Here is a 20,521-nt window from a genome sequence, read left to right as displayed (position 1 = left end):
CATGACCGAGGTTATACTACTTCACTTTTAACTAGCGTTCGAACAACTTTTCGTCCATTACACAGTTCCAGACAACCACCTATAGCCACTGAAACGGCCTTTTTCAATGGTTAAAACAAGGGGGAAATTTGCCTGGGCGGGTCCAACGTTCTATTTTTGCGCTCATACTTATTCTCTGCATCCTAAGCTACACGATTACGTTCGCGATGAATAAAAAAACATCCCCAGCACGAGTCCTTCGCCAGCAAAGTAGAGTTGAATATCCTTCGGGTCGTAATTGTCGGAAAGTATGTCCCTTTTGTAGTCGAATTCCGACAGCCGCTGGAGCGTTCCGCATGAAAACGAGATTAACGACGAGATACGGTGTCGGTCGAAGAAGTCCATGAAATTCCTTTCACATTGTAGGCGGTTGTTACTTGACTGTAGTCGTCCGCCACGACGAACGATTTTTTTGAAGTTGCGATGTGAAACTCTCGTACTGCAGGATACTGTAACCAGGTTCCATTAATCAGCCTGCAAGTGAAATTATACTTGTCACAAGGGCAAAGTAAATTCATCTTTAGCGTCTCTAGTCTGATCACATTCCTGCAAGCAATCTGGTTGACCTCTTTAGTTTAGACTTTTATATATATGGACTAACATTCCATATTTTTATTATGTAAACACTACATATATATATATATATATATTATTATATTATAATATATATATAAATATATATATATATAGTATATATATTTAAATATATAAATATATATATATATATATATATATATATATATATATATATATATATATATATATATATATATATATATATATATATATTATATATATAATAATTAATATATATCAATATATATATATATATATATATATATATAAATATATATATATATTAATTTATAATATATATAATATATAATATTATATTATATTATTAGTATATATATATATATATATATATATATATAATATTATTATATATAGTATATATATATGTATGTATGTATGTATGTATGTATGTATGTATGTATGTATGTATGTATATGTATATATGATATGTATATGTATTTATGTATATGTATATATGATATGTATATGTTATAGTATATGTATATGTATATGTTATATGTATATGTGTGTGTGTGTGTGTGTGTGTGTGTGTGTGTGTGTGTGTGTGTGTGTGTGTGTGGAAAACTCCATGATCACCTCTGCAGCCTCCTTGCTTTAAGTATGCATGGCAAAACCTGTTCCCAACTATTTGCTAAGCAGTATTCATCAGTGCTAATAGTGCTGAGTGATGCAAACTGCTACATTAAGTTACTGTTTCCAGTCAATTGGAGTAAGAAAGATGATAATATAATAAGAATAAATTATAAAAGAATTTTAAGAGAATAGAGAAAGTACCTTTTGAATATTGTTGTAACTCTTTGTCTTTGGCTAATTGCAAGGGAAAAATCTACAACTAATGTGACACAGTGATGGCTGTCACCATTATTCTTCACTGCCAGTATACCCAATCTGCACTAATGTGATAAAAAAAGTTGGGTTAGGGGTTTATTTCTAAATATCTAAGATAATGCTGCCTCTAGGGAACCAACAAGCCAGGCAATATTTGCCTAATCCATAGAAATCAGTAGATGTGGGATAATCATAAGTGTACTGAATTAAAACAGAATAACCAAGGGGTTTCATCAGAAGATTTTATTGAAAGCTTTGCCTTCTACCTCATAAGGTCATATAGTGAGGGTCTCTCATTCTGAAAACATATGCTAGTGTTAGAAACTGTAGTTGAGAAATCAAAAGAAAGAGGCCTGGAAAGAAGAGGAAAAGTTATGATGGATAAAGAGGGAATGAGCCATTGCTCTGTCTCTTAAAAACTTTACTACTAGGAATTTTGACCAATTTTTCTCCCAAAGAGGAATGCAGAATGAGCCAAGTTTGTGTCCAAGACTTGTTCTTGAAGGATTTACTTTCTGATTTTGGTTTAAGGGAGGATTCTACTAAATTGTTTTCTTGGGGTGGATTTCAATAGGGCTCAAGGTACCAGGGAACAAACAAGCGTTAATGAAATTCCTGTGGTATTTTGCCATGCTAATTAGAAAATGGGGCATTGCTATCTTAAAAATTGTACTACTACAAATTTTGACCAATTTTTCTCCCAAAGAGAGATGCAAAATGAGTCAAGTTTGTGTTTGGCATCATGTGTGTGCATTTTTTTTTTTTTTTTTTTTTTTTTTGTCTTGATTTAAGAGTGGATTCTACAAGATTGTTTTCATGGTGTGGTTTTCAATAGGGCTCAAGTTACCAGGGAATAAATTATTATGAATATAAAGGATTAGTTTATCCAGACCTCTGAACCTAACAACGGCTTTCCTTTAGGTATTTTGCCATGCTTATTACAAAATTGCACTTAAAGTATAGATAAACCCTTCCATAATGGGCTGTTGTGTAGGGTTATAGCATTGCTTCAAGTATCTTTAGTCAGACCTATCACCAGGAGCAGAACTATCACCATAAGCAGAGCTTAACAAGAGACTTTCAACCTTTTTTAGGAATCAGATCATGAGGACTGACTACGTAGGACTCTCCTTAAAAATGTTTTTTCTTGGCAATGTACTGTAGAAGACATCCAATCAAACGATTTTCTGATGGTTGTATTTTTAATGCACAAAGTGTATCAGGCATTAAGAACAAATTCTTACAAGAAATTCAGAATCTGGAAAAAAGGTTTGGTTTATCCAGTCATATCAATTTTAATAAATTGGAATGAATTAAATATAATCTAATATATTCATTGACTAACCCCCGTCTGGTCAGCCCTACAAGTTGAGAATTTTAACTTAGTTTTCTAGGTAGACATAAGTGAAATACTGAGCTAACTGCGTACATGCTTCTTGTAATGATAAAATGTTGAATCTCAAGACATACTAGGTGTGTTAGTGTGCTGTTAGGCTACTCAAAGTTTTCTATTTCATCATGTAGCGTCAAATTTGAATTAATACTTTTTGAGCAGGTATTGCTCTAGTATAAGTTCCAGTCATTATGGAAAAGTTTTTCGTACATTGATTTTCAGTTTTTTTTTATGGGAATGTGAATATGTTGGTCAGCATTCAAAGAACTCCAAGAAGTTCACCCTTAAAAAAATTTTGTTTTGATAACTTCAGAACTGTTCATGTATTAGAATCAACACAGTTATTTTAATGACATTACGTGGGCTTTGAATGTGCTGTATATTAATTTATTAACTTTATTATCAAGCTTTTTGTAACTTTCAGAACTCCATACCCTGTTGAGCAGTTACCTGACTCCTTGCATTTCACATACTTGGATACTGTAGGCCGTCCTGTGGTGACAATCACAAAAAGTAATCTTGTAGAAAGCCATATTCAGGACTTCACACTTCATTACCAATTCCCAGCTATTATTATGCTTCAGGAGCCACTGCTTGTGGTAGTTGCATTCTTTATTCTCTTCATCTCGGTAAGTTTTGCTCTTAAGTACATAATGTATTGTTCTGGTATATGAGGTGACCAGCATGCTAGTAGCCTTCCCACTGCTGATGTTCCTTGAAACTTCTTAGAGTGCCTTGAGTTTTCCTTGTGTTGGAAGTTTTCCATAACTATTTGTCTTCTTCATTAGATTGACATTTCAACAAGTTAAAGTAATATTTGAGATCAAGAAAAAAATCATTGCATACAGTTTCAGACCAAGGAAAAATTATTGCAGAAAGTGTTTTTTTCTTAAAAGTGCTTAGGAAAATTTTATAAGAATGAAATCTTGTGCCCACATTTTAAAACTGAAAATTTATGGCATTAATCGAAAAACTTTATTCCAAGGTTATTTTGTATGTCCGACTTGACCTGACCCTAAGCAAAGATGATGCCACAGAAGCTAAGATGAGAGTATCATCGCACTGTGAGTTGGTACACTCACACCATGACAAACGTGCCAGGCTGTACGAGAAGCTTGAAGAAGAACTGCAAAAGTTGAAGAGTTCCAAGGATGTAGTTCAGTCTCAGGTAAGATAACAGGTTTATGTGATGGTAATTTTGAGTTATTGTGGCAAATTGTTTAGAACTGGTAACCACAAAGAATCTTCACACTTTTTTGTGGATAAGAACAATCAGGATACTGAATACAGTATTTTAATGCAGGAGTATTCAATGTAAAGTGATTGAAGTATTGGGATAAATATTAGGATTAAAGTTTTTATATTTGATCTGTTTTGTCTACAGAAAACCAAGCAGTTCATTATCCTCACTTGTTAACCTTCTTACAGACTGCCACTCGAAAGCTTTTTAACAGCATTCGTGATGAGACACAGGTCATCAATGACCTGGCTGTGAAGATTCGCCAGGATAACGTGGAATATGCTGATAAAGTGTCAGAACTGCAGAAGTTGGATAAGTAAGTATTTTGTTGTAGATAACAGGTAGCAGTAGCACCATGCAGTGCAGACCTTTGAGTCTTGAATATTGGCAGCTCAAAACATTTGAATATAAATGCCCAATTTTGGTTTGTATTGGGTGTTTGTATTCATTCTAGTCTTAAATGTATGCAATGAAGGTAATTATTCAGTGTGAACATCTTAAATAAGGCTGTAGTATTTCCTTTGGATTGCCTGATGTTTTCTCTCCATCATCCAATTTTTGTCAGCTAAAAGAAAACCAAGACTTAGTGAGGAATTGTGTGAAATCTTGGCGGATAATTTGATTGTTTTAGCAGGAGCTGAGGAAAAACCACAGAATGTATGTAAGGATAGGAATCTTATCCCACAAAAAAACAAAAACTGAGAGAGAGAGAGAGAGAGAGAGAGAGAGAGAGACGAGAGAGAGAGGAGAGATGAGAGGAGAGAGGAGGAGAGAGAGAGAGGGGGGAGAAGAGGAGAGAAGAGAGAGAGAGTGTCAAGATACCAGATCAAGTAGGACCCCTGATATAAATGCAAAAGGATACAAGAAATTTGTCAGCAATTGTCAAGTATGCTTTGTGGCAATGAATAATTATGACAAGCAGATGATACCAGACAGATTTGCTGAACAAGTGATGTACTACAGTGTTCCCCTGTATTCGCAACAAATAATTGAAACCCCCTATAAAAATCCTTAAAACTGCCCATTTTGTTAGTTAAAACTCAAGAAAAAAACCTTAAAAATATTTATACCTGGTTTATTTAATAGTTTTATCACAAAAAAGTTCATTTTATGATGAAATTGATAAAAAAAATACAGGAATTTGTGGATATTACTCATAGAAAAATACTGAGAATATGAGAATTTCCCTCAAATAATGGGTAGATATGATCCATAGAGAAATTCGCGAGCATCTCCGCAAATATGGGGGAGTCGACTGTATATCATGAGAAAAAAGGAAAAATGTCATTACAGTCATTTATTGTATCTTTGTTTTTTAGGAACCTATATACAAGTGACCTATTTTTAACAGTTCAATTAGAGAAATGTCCTATAGATTTTTAAAAGATGGAAGAGACAATTCAGATTGAAGATCAACTAAATCAACCTTTTGTAGGCTGGAAAGATGCAAAATTTAAAAAACCTGACCTAGAAAATGGTTGTTTGGATGCCATGGGAGGGGTTTACTGTTTGTTTGTAGTACCACTTATCAAATTATTCAGTACTATTATGTATCAAACATTTTGCTGTCACATGAGATGCTTAGGACTGCATAATGTAAAATTGAACGGGTTTTTTTGTGACTTAAGTATGTGAAGGCTAACAGTGAGTAGAGGGAGGATAGTATGTCCTTTGTTGTGGCAGGCAAGCCTTGTAGGAGGTTGCTGTGCTATTGATTAAAATTGCATAACAAGTAAATACGACAAAGGTTCATGGCCAGAATGTTGTGGGGCAATCATATTAAAATGTAGATGATGCTTGCTGAGAGGTGTGGTGTCCAAAGGTTTAAAAACCATATTAGATAATCAAAGATTATATTGCTTGGGCAGTTAGTCAGAAGAGTAGTTTAGGTATGGATGGCAGATAGAAAGAGTGCTAGGAAGGCCTAGATAATCATGATGTATGGACAAAGATGAAGATCTAGACCTTATGGAAATTGTCACAAAGTGTGCAAAAGAAAAAGAGAAAATACTTGGCTTCATTATCTCAAATCTTGTTTATTATTAGAAGTTACTTGATAGGAGTATTTCCACACAGGAAGGTTGCTTTAATGAGCACTGCATGCTTGTTATCCACGAAAAAGAACCTGGTGGTCATGTTTACACATTTTAGTCTTCAGTGTATAAAATTATCTTAAAAACGGATTTTCTATTTTTCAGTTACATATCATATAATCAATGCTGAATGACTTCATAGGTCCCAGCGCTTGGCGTTTGACCTAAATTTTATATTCTTTTCTATTGCCTAATAGTCCTGATTATTTTCTAAGTCACTTGTAGAATGCAGCACTCAGTATTTACTTTAAATATAATCATGCATTATCCTCAGGGTTATCCGTGATAGTGTGAATCAGCAGCTGACCAATGTAGAGAAATTAGTCGCTGGCAAGATGAGCAAGCCGCAGTATATGGAAGTAGATGGGCCCCTTCACAAGAAAAAAGAGGAGGCATTAGAGAAAACAAAAAATCTTCTGGGAAACATTTAACCAACTGGAATGTGGTGGTAGAGCACAGCTGAAAATATGTGGAAATTTTCTGCAGCTGTCTTTGTTATGGGATTTTTGTTTAGAAAGTAAGTGGTGATTATTCCATAGAATATTTGATCTTCCATTTAAATTTCTGCAAATTTCATCAATTAGTATTGCATTCATAGTGAATACAGATACACTACTGGCGTGGTTGTTATGTACTGAATTAAATGGAGCATATGCATTGCTTGTCCTTTTTTATGAATATTTGCACATAGATTTGCTAATGAAACTCTGGATTTTGTGTTACGAATTTTTCTGTATAACACTGTGAATTTTTCTGTAATGGTTGGTAGTGTCTGTGCTTCATTGTTTTTTTTTTTTATTGCTATTACGAAGTTAGCAACATTCCTGACAAATGACATTTTGCCATGTCTTTCTTTTTCTTTTATAAAAAAAAGCTTTGTAAATTATTGTAGATTCTCTATATAAAAGTCATTTTAATGGCTAGAGTATTATAGAAAAATCTGTCAATAAAGAAAAAGAAGCACTTCTCGTATTTGATATCTAAAGCAATCCTTTGAAGTTATGTAATGATTTGTGTCTGTATGGTTGAGGTTGAATATTAAGTAAGTTTTACTCAGTAAATAATTGTAATAAATTATGCACATATAGTTTTAAAAACGTTACTATGGTGAATAAGAAATAATAGCGTACAGTATTTTTTCACTTACCAAAAGCAGCAGCATTTGAGACCAGATCAAATAAAGCCATTCCCGTAAGCAGTATTTTGATGTCTGTAAAATCATAAGATATCCAATAAATGGCAGGCTTAATGTTGCTCACAATAACTTAAATCTTTCAGTCTGCCAGTGGCTTGAGGTATTTATGGATGATTTTGCCTATTAATTGAGTGACTTGTGTTTTGCCCTATTGTATTTATTTAATAACCCCTTGTCCCTGTTTCAGAATACTTTCAGGTCAGCACTTCACAGTTTAACATACTTATACTAGTGTCTAATTTTCAGCCAACTGACTGTGTTAAAGTTTTGAAAACTAAGCACTAAAGGAAATTGTGGCAAAATTTCAAGGTCTTCAGTTTATGTATTTATTTATTGTAAAAGGCTTACTAGTTTATATGACAGGTAATATTTTTTTAAAACCAACCCTTCAGGCCAGCCAATGGCAAGAATCTACATACATCATCAAAAGGTAATAAGAAAAAGAGCAGCTACAGCCTGGGTGAAATGGAAATAGATAGCTAGACCTCTGGTAAATACAAAAATCTGGTTAGTGAGCCAAGACTTCTGACTGTGAGTCCTCCACTGTTACTGTTAATAAATATTTTAACCAGACCTCTTGAGTTGAACATTCTTCATTCTCTTAGGGTTCGCCCAAATGGGCACTGACAAAGAAATTTGATAAGATTTTGAAAAGGTGAGACTCAAGGATACTTTTAATAGTCATGGCCAGTTAGTGTGGGAAGGTGGTATTACAGACAAAATGAGTGAAAAAATATCCACTGGTGGTAAATAGAATTGAGATCTCAAAAATGGGGATAATTTGAACCTGTGATGGGAAGGGATATCAAAGTACATATGAAGTAGCAGGATGAAGACCTGATGGAAGTATTAGAAAATCATGAAAAAGAGAATTGATGAAGACATGGACCTGTGGAAGTTCAGACGGAAGATGCACTAGACAGTGGGGTACAGAAAGCACTTGTTGCATTTTTTGATAAATGCAAACCCCATAGAGGGGTAGGGCCATCAGTGCACCTCAAGTGTGCACTGTAGGCATTACCTAAGGTTCTCTGCAGTGTCCTTTTGGCCCCCAGCTGCAACTGCTTTCATTGCTTTTACTATACCTCCGGTCATATTCTTTCTTCCATCTGGCTATCCACCCTCTACACAATTATTTTAGTGCAACTGCGAGTTTTCCTCCTGTTACAACTTTTCAACTTTACTGTTTCCTTTTCAGTGCTGAATGACCTTATAGGTCACATTGTTTGTTTTTGGCCTTTGGCCTAAATTTTATTTTTGTACATGAACTTCCCTGACAGATATATACTTAGCTATAGTCTCCGACGTTCCCGACAGAATTTCAAATCTGCGGCACAGCGACAGGTAGGTCAGGTGGTCTACCTTACCCGCCGCGGTGGCAGATGTACGAACCACTCCCGTAAAGGCTTGTCAGATTTTTCTCTGTCGCGGGAACGATAACAACTGTTGTCGGTTCCTCTCGATAGTTTTTCGATGCTGCGCTTGCCTGGAGTTAATTTGGACTCTTTGGTGACGTATTCGCTTTGTTGGCTTGGCATACGCTGATTGTGGACCGGTTTGATTTTGATTTTGATTTTGTTCTTTAACGATGTCTGGACCTAGATTCGGTAGTTAAAACTTCGGTTTTGTTTAGGTTTGCGTGAATGAAGGATGTAAGGTGAGGTTGCCGAAAGCTTCGGTAGCCCCCACCCCCACACGGTTTGCATGAAATGCAGGGGGAATGAATGTTCTTTTGTGCTAACCCTTGTAGTGAATGTAAGGGATTGAATGAAGAAGAATATAAGGCTCTCTCTTCTTATGTTAGGAAGTTGGAACGTGATAGAGTGCGTAAGGCTTCCTCTAGAAGTTCTAGTAGATCTAGAATGAGTGAGTTGGATGTGGATCCTAATACTAACGTAGAATTAGAACCTTCTTCCCAAGTTGCAGCCCCTGCTCCCCGCACCGAAGCCGAAGATTCGCCTTCGGAGGCGGCAGCTCTGAGAGCCACGATTCGTTCTATGGATCAGAGATTCGTCAGTTGGAAGGTAAGGAGAGTGTTAGTGATCAGTGCAGTGTCCCCAGTGTTGTGGAGGGGTGCGTCTGACCGGCTCCTTAGTGCCTCTAGGCCTAGACCTTCTTCCAGACTCCCAGTTCCAGTGGAGTAAGAAAGTCGAAAAGCCGCAAGAGGGCTAGGGAGAACCCCCACCGGTCAGGCGTCCCATCGGCAGATCCTGAAGTACGCTCCCAGGCTGCCTCGGATCGCTACAAGGAGGAGCTACTACGCCAATGCTTCTCCTCTTCGTCGTCTCCCTCCTCCGAAGAGAGGTTGGAACTCCCCGGATGCGTCGCGCCCGTTGAAGAGGGCTTGGAAGGCTCCTGCAGTCCTTTGGCTTCTAGTCCGGAGGTTTTCCCGGAAGAATCGTCGGTGGAGGCGAAGAAACCCAAGAATCCTGTGATCGTTCTTCTTCTCGCGCTCCCGCGCTCCGCGCTCGGCGCCTGCTTCCGAGGAAGAACAACAAGATTCGCCTACGAGAGTACTCGCGGGACTTCCAAGCTCAGATCACGGCGCTAGCAGACTCTCTAGCAGTTAGATCACGTAGGAAGAAGGACGTTTCTCTTCCGATCAAGAGATCTAGGCGCCGCTCTGCAGAGGATCGTTCTCCTCGTTTTAGGCGTTCTCCTTCATATGGGGAGGTTTCGTATGAAGGTAGGGGCTCGCGTGAGCGCCCTCGCTCGCCTGGCTCTCTTTTCGACTTCAAGGCGCAAACATCGGTAGGACGCTCTATGGAGAAAGAAGTTTTTTCTCCAGATTGGATTCCCGCTTCCGGTAAGCGCACTGCACTGTCATCACGCTATTTCTTCAACTCCCTCGCGTGAGACTTCTCCTCAGCAGCCTCAGATTCTAGAAGGCGCCCTTATACAAGTAGGCGTTCTTCGTCCAGATGTCACTCTCCTCGAGTGTTGGATCGTGACTTCTCTCCTGACAGGCATCAAGAGTCTGGTAGGAGTCGTGTGCATGATAGACGGCCTGCTGTTAGCCGCTCCCCGCAAGGTAGGAGCCCAAGAGCCTACTGAAAACCATCGATCTCCTAGTAGGCGCTCGTCTCTTTTAAGGCGTCATACTCCTGATTATTCTCCTCGGGGCAGACAACAAGAGTCTTTCAAGCGCCCTTCTCCGTGTAGGCGCTCTCCCGCTTCTAGGCGCACTTCTCCTGACCGTTTGTCTCTTGGTAGACAACAGGAATCTTGGAAGCGCCCTTCTCCAAGTAGGCGCTCGTTAGCTTTGAAGCGCCCTTCTCCTGAATGTTACCCTCTTGTTAGACGTCAAGAGTCCTCGCAAGCAGCTTCTCCTAGTAGGCGCATTTCGCCTTCCAGTCGAACTTCCGTTGATCGTACGCAACTGGACAGGTATGGAGAGCCGCGCAAGCGCTCTGCTCTCGATAGGCGCTCTTCTACCTGGCAGCCGCTCGCTCGGGATAGGCGCAAAGAGTATAGTAGGCGCTCGCCTCCTCGTAAGCGCCCTGTGGATATTTCCGAGGATTCTCGGGAGTAGGAGCCCTACCTCTCCTTCGGCTGAGATTCCGTCTACCTCGAAGAGGGAGTCTCATCGTAGACATCCCAGATCTCTCGTTCTCCAGTGGATGTGAACTCTTCTAAGAGAGGGCGTTCTCCAACCTCTCGCTCAACTCCTACTAGGATCCCTTCGTCACCTAAGGATCTTCCGCGCTCGCCTCGACAAGACATCCTAGAAGGTTCGGATGAGGAACCGAACACTTCTGCTGCTGTGTCTTCTTACAAGAAGCTTACAGAGCTACTTTTGCAAGTTTTTGGGGATTCCCTTTCTCCTACGGCTCCTCCTTCTCCTCACTCACTTTTTCAACGGCGAAGACAGCGAAGAGTTCTTCTTGTGTGAGGATGAAGCCAACTCTTTCTATGAAGAAGGCACTGAGGAGTTTTGGTTCCTGGATGGCTTCCAAAGAAGAAGCGGGGAAAACGATGTTCACTTTTCCTCCTTCGAAGTTATCAGGACGCGCTGGTTTCCTGGTACGAAACAGGGAAGTCCTAAGGATTGGGTCTACCGTCTTCGGCTGATTCGGATTTTTCGGCGCTGGTAGATTCGACAAGGAGAACTGCCCTTAACTCTGCTAAGACGACTTGGGCAATGAATGAATTGGATCACATGCTCAAAGGCATGTTTAGAGTGCTAGAAGTATTTAACTTCCTTGATTGGTCGTTGGGAGTCCTAGCCAAGAAAATTGAAGTGCCAGAGTCAATTTCGCCAGAAGATCTTATGTGTGTTTTGTCTTGTATGGACAAGTCGGTAAGAGACGGAGCGAGTGAAATCGCCTCCCCTGTATGGGGCCGGGATCGTGAAGAAGAGGTCGGTTTATTGTTCCTTCTTAACGAAGTCTGTCTCCCATGCCCAGAGGTCTTCTTTGCTGTTTGCTCCTCTGTCTGCTCAGTTGTTCCCTAAACATCGAGTGCAGGACATTTCAAGATCTCTTTCGGCCAAGCCACCCAGGACCTTTTGGCACAGTCGGCAAGAAAACCTTGCCCTTCCTTCCCTACCAAGGCTAAGAAGGAGGAAAAACAAGTGTTCGAGAACCCTTTCGAGGGGCGTCTTCATCAAGAACCTCTACGTTTAGAGGGTCTAGACCTTCAAGAAGGGTAAGACTTTCGCCAAGTCTGTTAAAGCCCCCACCCCCAAAATAACTTGCAAGTCCTTCAAACAACGGTGGGCGCCAGACTCTTAGAGTTTGCAGAAGTCTGGGTCCCAAAAAGGGGCGGATCCTTGGACCCTTTCTATTTTCGAGGAGAGGTTACCTCATCCCTTTCGTCGAAAGACCTCCCTTGACGGACCATCCCAAGGGAACTGACGGCCAGGTACAGAGACCCCATCATGAATCAAGTCTCTTCCATCTAGCAGTAGCTCAAGATGTTGGAGAAGGGGGGCTATCGAACTTAGTGACAGGAACCATCATTCATCGGGCTTCTACAACCGCCTTTTCCTAGTTCCGAAGTCCTCAGGGGGATGGAGACCGGTGTTGGATGTAAGCGCCCTGAACTTCTTCGTAGAAAAGAAGAAGTTCACGATGGAAACGCCTTCATCAGTGCTGGCAGCACTTCGTCCAGGGGACTGGATGGTTTCCTTGGATTTACAGGACGCTTACTTCCACGTACCGATCCATCCTTCCTCGAGGAAGTTTCTCAGATTCATGATGGGGGTGGGAAAACAATTTTTTCAGTTTCAGGGCTCTGTGTTTTCGGCCCTCTCGCGGCCCCTACGGAGGCCCTAGTGTGTTGGCACGGGGATTTTGGGAGGAATGGTGGCTCAATGGCTTCATTTGAAAGGGGTGAGGATATCCATTGTACCTCGACGATTGGCTAATAAGGGCCAATTCAGAAGATCGTTGTTTGAAGGACTTACAACGTAACTTTAGAATTGACGAAGGCTTTGGACTTCTCGTCAATTTCAAGAAGTCGTCACTAATTCCCGAGACAGAGTGTGTGTATCTCGGGATACAGATGAACTCTCTGTAGTTTTCGGGCTTTTTTTTTTTTCCCTCGCAGGAAAGGATAGCCCGAGGATTCGAGAGAGTAACAACCTTCTTAGGGAAAGAAGTATGCACAGTGAGGGAGTGGATGAGTCTGCCTGGACGCTCTCCTCGCTGGAGCAATTCGTTTCCCTAGGAAGGTTGCACCTGAGACCGCTCCAATTCTTTCTTTCACGGATTGGAGTCGTCGTTCTCAGGATTTGACGTTCTCCCTGTCGTTATCCCAGGACATCAAGAAACATCTCTTATGGTGGACAGATCCCAACCTCTTTGCGAAGGGACTGTCTCTTCAATCACAGACCCCCAACCTGGTGTTGTTCTCCGACGCGTCGGACACGGGGTGGGGTGCAACTCTGGGAACCAGCGAAGTGTCAGGTACCTGGGTGGGGGACCAGGTAGCCTGGCACATCAACAGAAAGGAGTTGATGGCTGTGGTGGTTGCTCTGAAGGCTTTCGAGCCCAAAGTCAGAAGATCGGTAGTGCAGGTCAACGCGGACAACACTACAGCTCTGGATATATCAGGAAACAGGGGGGGACGCATTCCTTCTCCTGTACGAGACAGCAAGAGACCTTCTTCTGTGGGCAGAAGAAAGAGGAATCAAGCTTCTCACCAGGTCGTGCAGGGAGAAAGGAATGTAAGAGCAGATCTCCTCAGCAGGAAAGATCAGGTCCTTCCCACAGAGTGGACCCTTCATCTGGATGTATGCCAGAGCCTGTGGAAGTTATGGGGCAGGCCACACATAGACCTCTTTGCCACGTCAAAGAACAAGACCCCCCCGGCTGGATCCTTACTGCTCTCCGATATCGGATCCAGAGGCATTAGCAATAGATGCTCTTCTTCTAGACTGGAACGGACTCGACGTCTACGCGTTTCCCCCCTTCAAGATCCTGGGGCTAACCATCAAGAAGTTCGTAGAGTCCTATTCAACGAGAATGACCTTAATCGCTCCCTTTTGGCCGGCCCAAGAATGGTTCACAGAGGTACTGGAATGGTTGGTGGACCTTCCAAGATCGCTCCCGCTAAGGACGCGATCTACTCAGACAACCCCACTTCGACAGGTACCACAAAAATCTCCTCGCTCTCAGTCTGACTGGCTTCAGACTGTCCAAAGTTTGGTCAGAGCGAAAGGGGCTTTTCAGCAACAGCTTGCTAAAATCAAATCGCCGAAGAGCGAGGAGACATTCCACCGTTGCGTGTATACCAGTCAAAGGGGTGGGATGTCTTCCAGACGTTGGTGCAAGAGGAAGAACATTTCCTCTTCCAGTACCTCTGTGACCCCAAATTGCGATTTCCTTATTTTCCTCAAAGAAGAATGTCCATCTGGTTGTGTCAACTATTAAGGGATACCGCAGTATGTTGGCGGCGGTATTTCGGCATAGAGGCTTAAAGATATCCGATGATAAGGACTTGCATGATCTTATTAGATCATTTGAAACCATTAAGCGTCCTCATGTGGTACCAAACTGGAATCTAGACGTAGTTTCTACAATTCCTTGGATCGTCTAGATTCGAACCTCCTAGCTTAGCCTCTTTCAAGGATCTGACGAAGAAGGCTATCTTCCTTTTGGCCCTAGCTACAGCTAAGAGAGTGAGTGAGCTACAAGCTATTGAGGCAATGTAGGGTTTAAGGAAGATTCTATGGTGTGTTCGTTTCTTCCAAATTTCCTTGCAAAGAATGAAAACCCATCACGGCCTTGGCCCAGGAGCTTTGAAGTTCGTAGTTTATCTTTTCTAGTAGGGGAAGAGCCTGAAAGAACTCTTTGCCCTATGAGAATTATGAAGTATTTCCTTAAGAGGAAGGAACAACTAAGGCTAATCAAGATGTTGCTTTGGTGCTCTGTAAAGGACCCCACTCGGCCCATGTCGAAGAATGCTCTTTCCTTTTTTCTGAGAAGCCTTATTACAGAGGCACATGTTGCTTGTAAGGAAGAACATTTTAACTACTGAAAGTGAAAGCTCACGAGGTGAGAGCCATCGCAACTTCGCTTGCATTCAGAAAAAATATGTCTGTGCGGAACTTGATGGAGGCGACTTTTTGGAGATGCCAATCGGTTTTTTCGCAAACCACTACCTACGTGATGTAAAAATCACATATGATAAATGCTTCGCCCTTGGCCTTTCGTATCTGGCGGATTCGGTGCTGGGGCCGGGGAGCTGAACCTTTATCCTGTGTAAATTTTTTATATGTTTACCCTACCCTATTTTATATTGTTGTTTTTGGTGTCTGAAAGAGGTTGCAGAGGCACCTCTTTTTGTCGTAATATTAACCCTTTGTATTTTGGTTAGGTGGTCTGGTGGGTTTTGGCTCCTTGCAGAGGTAGTGGTAAGGATCTGTTAGGTAAGCGGACAAGGTCCCTCTAACAGCATCCGACTTGGATTCTACCACAATAGGGATCACATATCCCAGTGGTAGATCCGAGAGTCTTTCAGCATCAGGTCACGTCCTAGCTGTAGCTCTCCAGGCAATGCAGACTCAGAGATAGTATCTATGAAGTCTTCATCCTAAAAAGGTGAGAACCAAGGTTTTTATATCCTACAACATTAGTTGTTTCCCGTCTTACCTGTATTATTGAGCTGTCTCTTACCCTCCACCAAGGGTGCCAATCAGCTAAGTATATATCTGTCAGGGAAGTTCATGTACAAAAATGATATTGTTAAATTACAATAAAGTTTTGTACATACTTACCTGGCAGATATATCGATTAATGGCCCACCCAAGCCTCCCCTCAGGAGACAGGTGGAAGAGAAAAATCTGACAAGCTTACGGGAGTGGTTCGTACATCCGCCACCCAGCGGCGGGTAAGGTATAGACCACCTGACCTACCTGTCGCGTGTGCCGCGAGATTTGAAATTCTGTTGGGAACGTCGGAGACTATAGCTAAGTATATATCTTGCCAGTAAGTATGACAAAACTTTATGTAGTTTAACATTTATCATATTCAATTCCCATTGTAGTAAAGGTAATATTGAGTAATGATGATGGCTGGTAATATTAGATTGGACATCTGAGGAGCTGAACATTTTTGTCACATTTTAGGATACAATAGTAAGAAAGAGTAGCAACGGACTGAATGATGTTGAGAGAGAGTAATAATTTCCTGTAGAAGGGTAGTGCTGTCAGTGCACCTTGTGCAATGCACTGTAGGCATTACTCAAGTTGATTTGCAGTGTCCCTTTGGCCCCTAGCTGCAACTCCTTTAATTCCTTTTACTGTACCTTCCAACTCTTTCTACCCCCTCTTCTAATAGTTGTTGCCTATTTGCAACTGCGAGGTTTTCTTTCTGTTATACCTTTGTAACCTTCACTCCCAACTTTTCCTTTCAGGGCTGAATGACTTCATAGAATCCCAGCATGGTGGCCTTCAGCCTAAATTTTATATTCTGTTCTAGTAAAGATTGTCCCAATTGGTAAACAGTTCAAAACAAAACTTTATGGTGCATCCTGTACTACTGAGCATCAAGAGATGTGTGGGTATTGACCAAGTAGATGGAGGTTTGAAAAGATATGATTACAGAATACTAAGATTCATGACTGTAATTGTAATGGGACAGTCATGACTGAGATGTTGTCCCAGCTAGTTAGTACTGCCAAAAATTTCTTCATGTATCCTTTACACAGTATGTATGTGGTGCTTGTTAGTACAAACATTTCAGTTAAAGCCTTAAATTGTATGTTAATAAGAAATCATTTTTCCAGAAAGAAATGGTCAAGGGGTAAGTGCTGTTACTTAACACCTTAGCTTGGTGATATGATTAAACTGCTGCTTTAATAGTGATAATTCAACATTACTGAGCTTATTTCAAGTGTTTGGATACAAGTGGCAAAAGAACAAAATTTGTTGCAGTATTGTTAGTGTTTCTTAATTATTAGTGGTATTCAGTATGTTTAAAAAAATAACCTGTCATTATCATAAGAACCCATCTTCTGTCAACAATAAAGAAGCAATTCTAGCTGTAATTGGTTACCAAGTGTATACTGTAGTTTGAATATAGTTTTAATAGTTTGAGGGTAGTGAAATAATGTGGCTTTTCTTAGCAGCATTCACTTCAGGGTGTGACATCCCTGCTACAAAAGTAGGATAGAAGAGAGACTACAGCCCTGGCGGGCAATTATTTTAGAAGGACACTCCGAAATTGAGCCAGTGATAGAAGGGACTCCTAGTAGACATCCCTTTTCAGAGAAGGCTACAAATCATGTTCTCCAACCTTGGACTGTGCTATAGCCGTTGTACTGTGGCCTTCCATAGTCTTGGGTTTGAGTTCCCTTGCCTGAGGGTACAGTCTGGCATTTATTCATATTTTGCACTCACTTTCCTGTCTTTTCAAAGTGTATAGGAAAGGCTGATGAGAAAGTGAAAGTTTGCTTGGTGGGTTCATCATTTAAGTGCCTTTATATTTTCATAATCTTTCCTTCCGAGTGTTTTATTCCTAAATCCATCCTGACTGCGCTCCCCCCTTGTTGTGGTTAACCTGGCATATTTATTTTGCTTACAAGGTGTGCTGGCCCCACCTTGCCAAAAACCAGTTGTTTCCAAGCGTTTTTTTCAACATGTTACTTCACTTAAGCGTACTCTCAACAGAATTTTTGTAAAAAATGTAAATACTGTTGCTGTTGATGGTATTGTTGTTTATTGTTCTATTGATTTTTACAATGTTACAATGAAGTGTGTGTTTTGTTCCGACACGGCATACAAACCTTCGGTCCTTTTACAATAGGAAGGTACTAGCGGCAGCTGGATAGGTCGTAAGCTTTCGAACAAGGGGTTTTGGTAGTTAAGCTGCTTGTCCGACAGGCGCGCGCGCGCGACTGGTAGGTAAACAAATCACTTTTGCTTTCGGCCTGCTGGCGTGTGGACGTGTATCATCGCTCTCTGCCCGCTTCATCGTCGTTGCTTTCGCATGATTGTGTTTTTCTTTTTCTATTTATCTAGTGAAACTGAATTGTAAGTATAATCATTTCATATTTATTTCCATTGAATTCAATTGTGAATTATAGGATCTTGGTTTCACCACGCCCTCCGATTACCCGAGTGCCGGACTGAAGGGCGTAAGTGCGGGAATTCATTTTCCCAGAAAATGATCCTCGTATTGTGTATGCTCGGTGCCGAGGGCGGAGAGCGCTCGCTCCGAGCGTATATTTTGGTTGGAAATGTGTAGATGAAAATCGTAAGTAAGTGCTCTTTCATTTATATTTTTTTTGACCTGTATGCTAGTTGCCGCGCGAATGCGCTCAGCACGGAACTTATTCTGTATGGAAGTGGAATCGCAAGTACAGTATTCTTTTTCATTTTCATATATTTATTTTTGATTGTAGCAATACTCATTTTGGATCAGTTTTCCAAGCTTACCCGGAAATTGATCCTTTCCCCTTTTATTGAATGAAGTGGAAATCGCAAGTGCAGTTCTTTTTCATTTTCATATTTTATTGAGATTGCATTGTTTACGGGGATCAATGTTTCCGCTATTTCCCGGGAATTGATCCTTCCCCTTTTTATTGTATGAAGTGGAATCGCAAGCGCAGTATTCTTTTTCATTTTCATATATATTTTGATTGCATCAATTCATTATGGATCAAGGTTTCCATAAACCTTGATCCATAAAGGTAAGGAATGGATCCTTTTACCCTTGCGCTCGGTACCGAGGGCGCAAATGCGCTCGATCCGAGCCCTTATTCATTGTGAAGTGAATCGTAATGCAAGATTCTTTTTCATTTTATTCCTTTTATTATTGATTGCATCAATATTTATTTGGTTCAAGTTCCGCTCAGTCAGGGAATTGATCCTTATGCCCTTGCATTCGGGCCGATGGCACGATTGCTCTCGGGCTCTTATATTATTGTTGGGTACATGGGTGCTGTGCGGGGGGGGAACGAGAACCCCCCCGCTCAGCTCCCACAGATGGCCCTTCCCCTTGGGGGGGGGGGGGGGGGGAGGTTATCGGCGTTCTTCTCCTCGCCCGATCCGTCGAGCGCGGGGGAGGGCGCTCGGTGCCCGATGTACAATTGTATTCGGGGTCTTCCACTCGTTCGGAGAGGGCTCACCCCCCCGCGCGAGGGGACTTCCCCCCCACTAATCGCTATTACTGTTATTTCCGCAGGTGCTACTGCCACGAGGGTGGACCTTGGTGAGGTATGGGCGTCCTTCCATTTGCAGGGCGTGCTAGTGTCCAGGGGCTGCGGTTCTATGTCTGGGCCTACTGCGGTCACCCATAGAGTGGTGACCACGCTCCAGGTGACGACGTCCCTCCTCACCTGGTGTACTCGCCTCACGGGGTAACAGTCTTGCCTACAGCCGCTGTGAAGTGCCGTGCGCCGTACCGAGAGGGGGGCGTGCCGCCGCCGCTCGTGGTTGCCGCGCTGCCGCGATCACACTTCCGCTGCCCTAGAGCTCGCCCCTGGACCTGCCGCCGGTACCAGGATGTTGCTGGCTGCTGCTCCACTTCCTGTGTTTCCGGTGCTGCCTGCCGTACCTGCCGATTCTGGGCTGACTGTCCATGCAGTTGCTGCGCTGGCTGTCCCTGCCGTTGGTGCGCTGGCTGTCCCTGCCGTTGCTGCGCTGGCTGTCCCTACCGATGCTGTGCTGGCTGTGCCTGCTGTTCCTGAGATGCCCATACCTGCTGATGTCGTCCCTGTTCGTGGTGGTACTACCCCAGACTTTGGTCTGTCTGTACAGGTGCGTCCGGGCCCTGTGGCTTCGGCTACAGCAGCCCCGCTCCGCCCTGGATAGCAGATCTTACGTCTGTCCTGAGGAAGCTGACGAAGAAGAGAGGAGGTGTCGTCGTCGTCGTCTTCATCTTCTCTCATCGTCGTCGGCTGCCGCCTCTTCCCCTTCGACTTCTAAGGCTTCACAGCCGAGGAAGAAGAAGGTTGCCTCCTCCCTCCTAAGAAGTCTCCCTCGGGAGCTTCTCGGGGACCCGTCTCACCTCGGTGGACGGGAGGGTTCCTTCCGCTGGTCCTCCTGCTCCTTCTGGGAGCGGGGCCCGTCTCTTCTTTCCGCAAGGGGAAGAAGACTACGGGGACCAGAGGGGTACCGGCTAACACCGGTACTTCCTCGCCTGGTGTCAGTGGTTCTGCCACTGCATCAGGGTCCGTCTCGGCCTCTCGTTCGCGGGAGGTACCGAGTGTACGGTCGCCTACCAGCGACCGTGCAGCCAGGAACCAGACCTCTGAGCCCGCTCAGCGTCAGGTTCACGGCACGGGGCGGAAGACTGTGACAGCCGCTCATGCGACTCTCACCTGACCAGCTCTCATCTCTCGCGGCGAACAGCTGGCTACCCAGGGGACGTGACGGTCCACGACCGACCACGGGCTGAGGCTGGGAAGAGGTCCTCCCACGTTCGCCGGTGCCAGCCACGGCTGGAACCAGCGACGTGACGTGCCTGAGGACAAGCACCGGTCTCACTGTGACAGTGGGAGCCTGCAGGTCGCCTGACCGTCGCTCTCACGAGAGCGATCGGGTACGGCAACCAGCACCACTCTTCTGACACTCGAGATCGGGGCCGCTGTGCTCAGTCCAGGCCGTTCTCCACAGCGAGACGGTTCGACCAGGCCTGCAGCTCGATCGCCACCGCGGGTTTTTGACGATCGCCTGCAGCCCTCCAAGC

The 20,521-nt window shown here is 42.8% G+C and overlaps 1 protein-coding gene across 1 annotated transcript in view; it reads left to right on the top strand.

The window, feature by feature from the left end:
- Positions 1 to 7,155, top strand: part of LOC135202604 (dolichyl-diphosphooligosaccharide--protein glycosyltransferase subunit 1-like) — a 35,217-nt gene extending 28,062 nt beyond the window's left edge. The window contains 4 exon segments of the mRNA XM_064232115.1: positions 3,282 to 3,486; positions 3,843 to 4,025; positions 4,286 to 4,413; positions 6,465 to 7,155. Coding sequence (XP_064088185.1) covers positions 3,282 to 3,486; positions 3,843 to 4,025; positions 4,286 to 4,413; positions 6,465 to 6,621 — 673 coding nt within the window. The 3' untranslated portion in view covers positions 6,622 to 7,155.
- The last annotated feature ends 13,366 nt before the right edge of the window (positions 7,156 to 20,521 follow it).

This window comes from Macrobrachium nipponense, chromosome 30, assembly GCF_015104395.2.
Source record: "Macrobrachium nipponense isolate FS-2020 chromosome 30, ASM1510439v2, whole genome shotgun sequence".
Classification (NCBI taxonomy): domain Eukaryota; kingdom Metazoa; phylum Arthropoda; class Malacostraca; order Decapoda; family Palaemonidae; genus Macrobrachium; species Macrobrachium nipponense.
The sequence above is the reverse complement of the archived record's forward strand: the minus strand, read 5'-3'. Positions and strand labels throughout refer to the sequence as shown.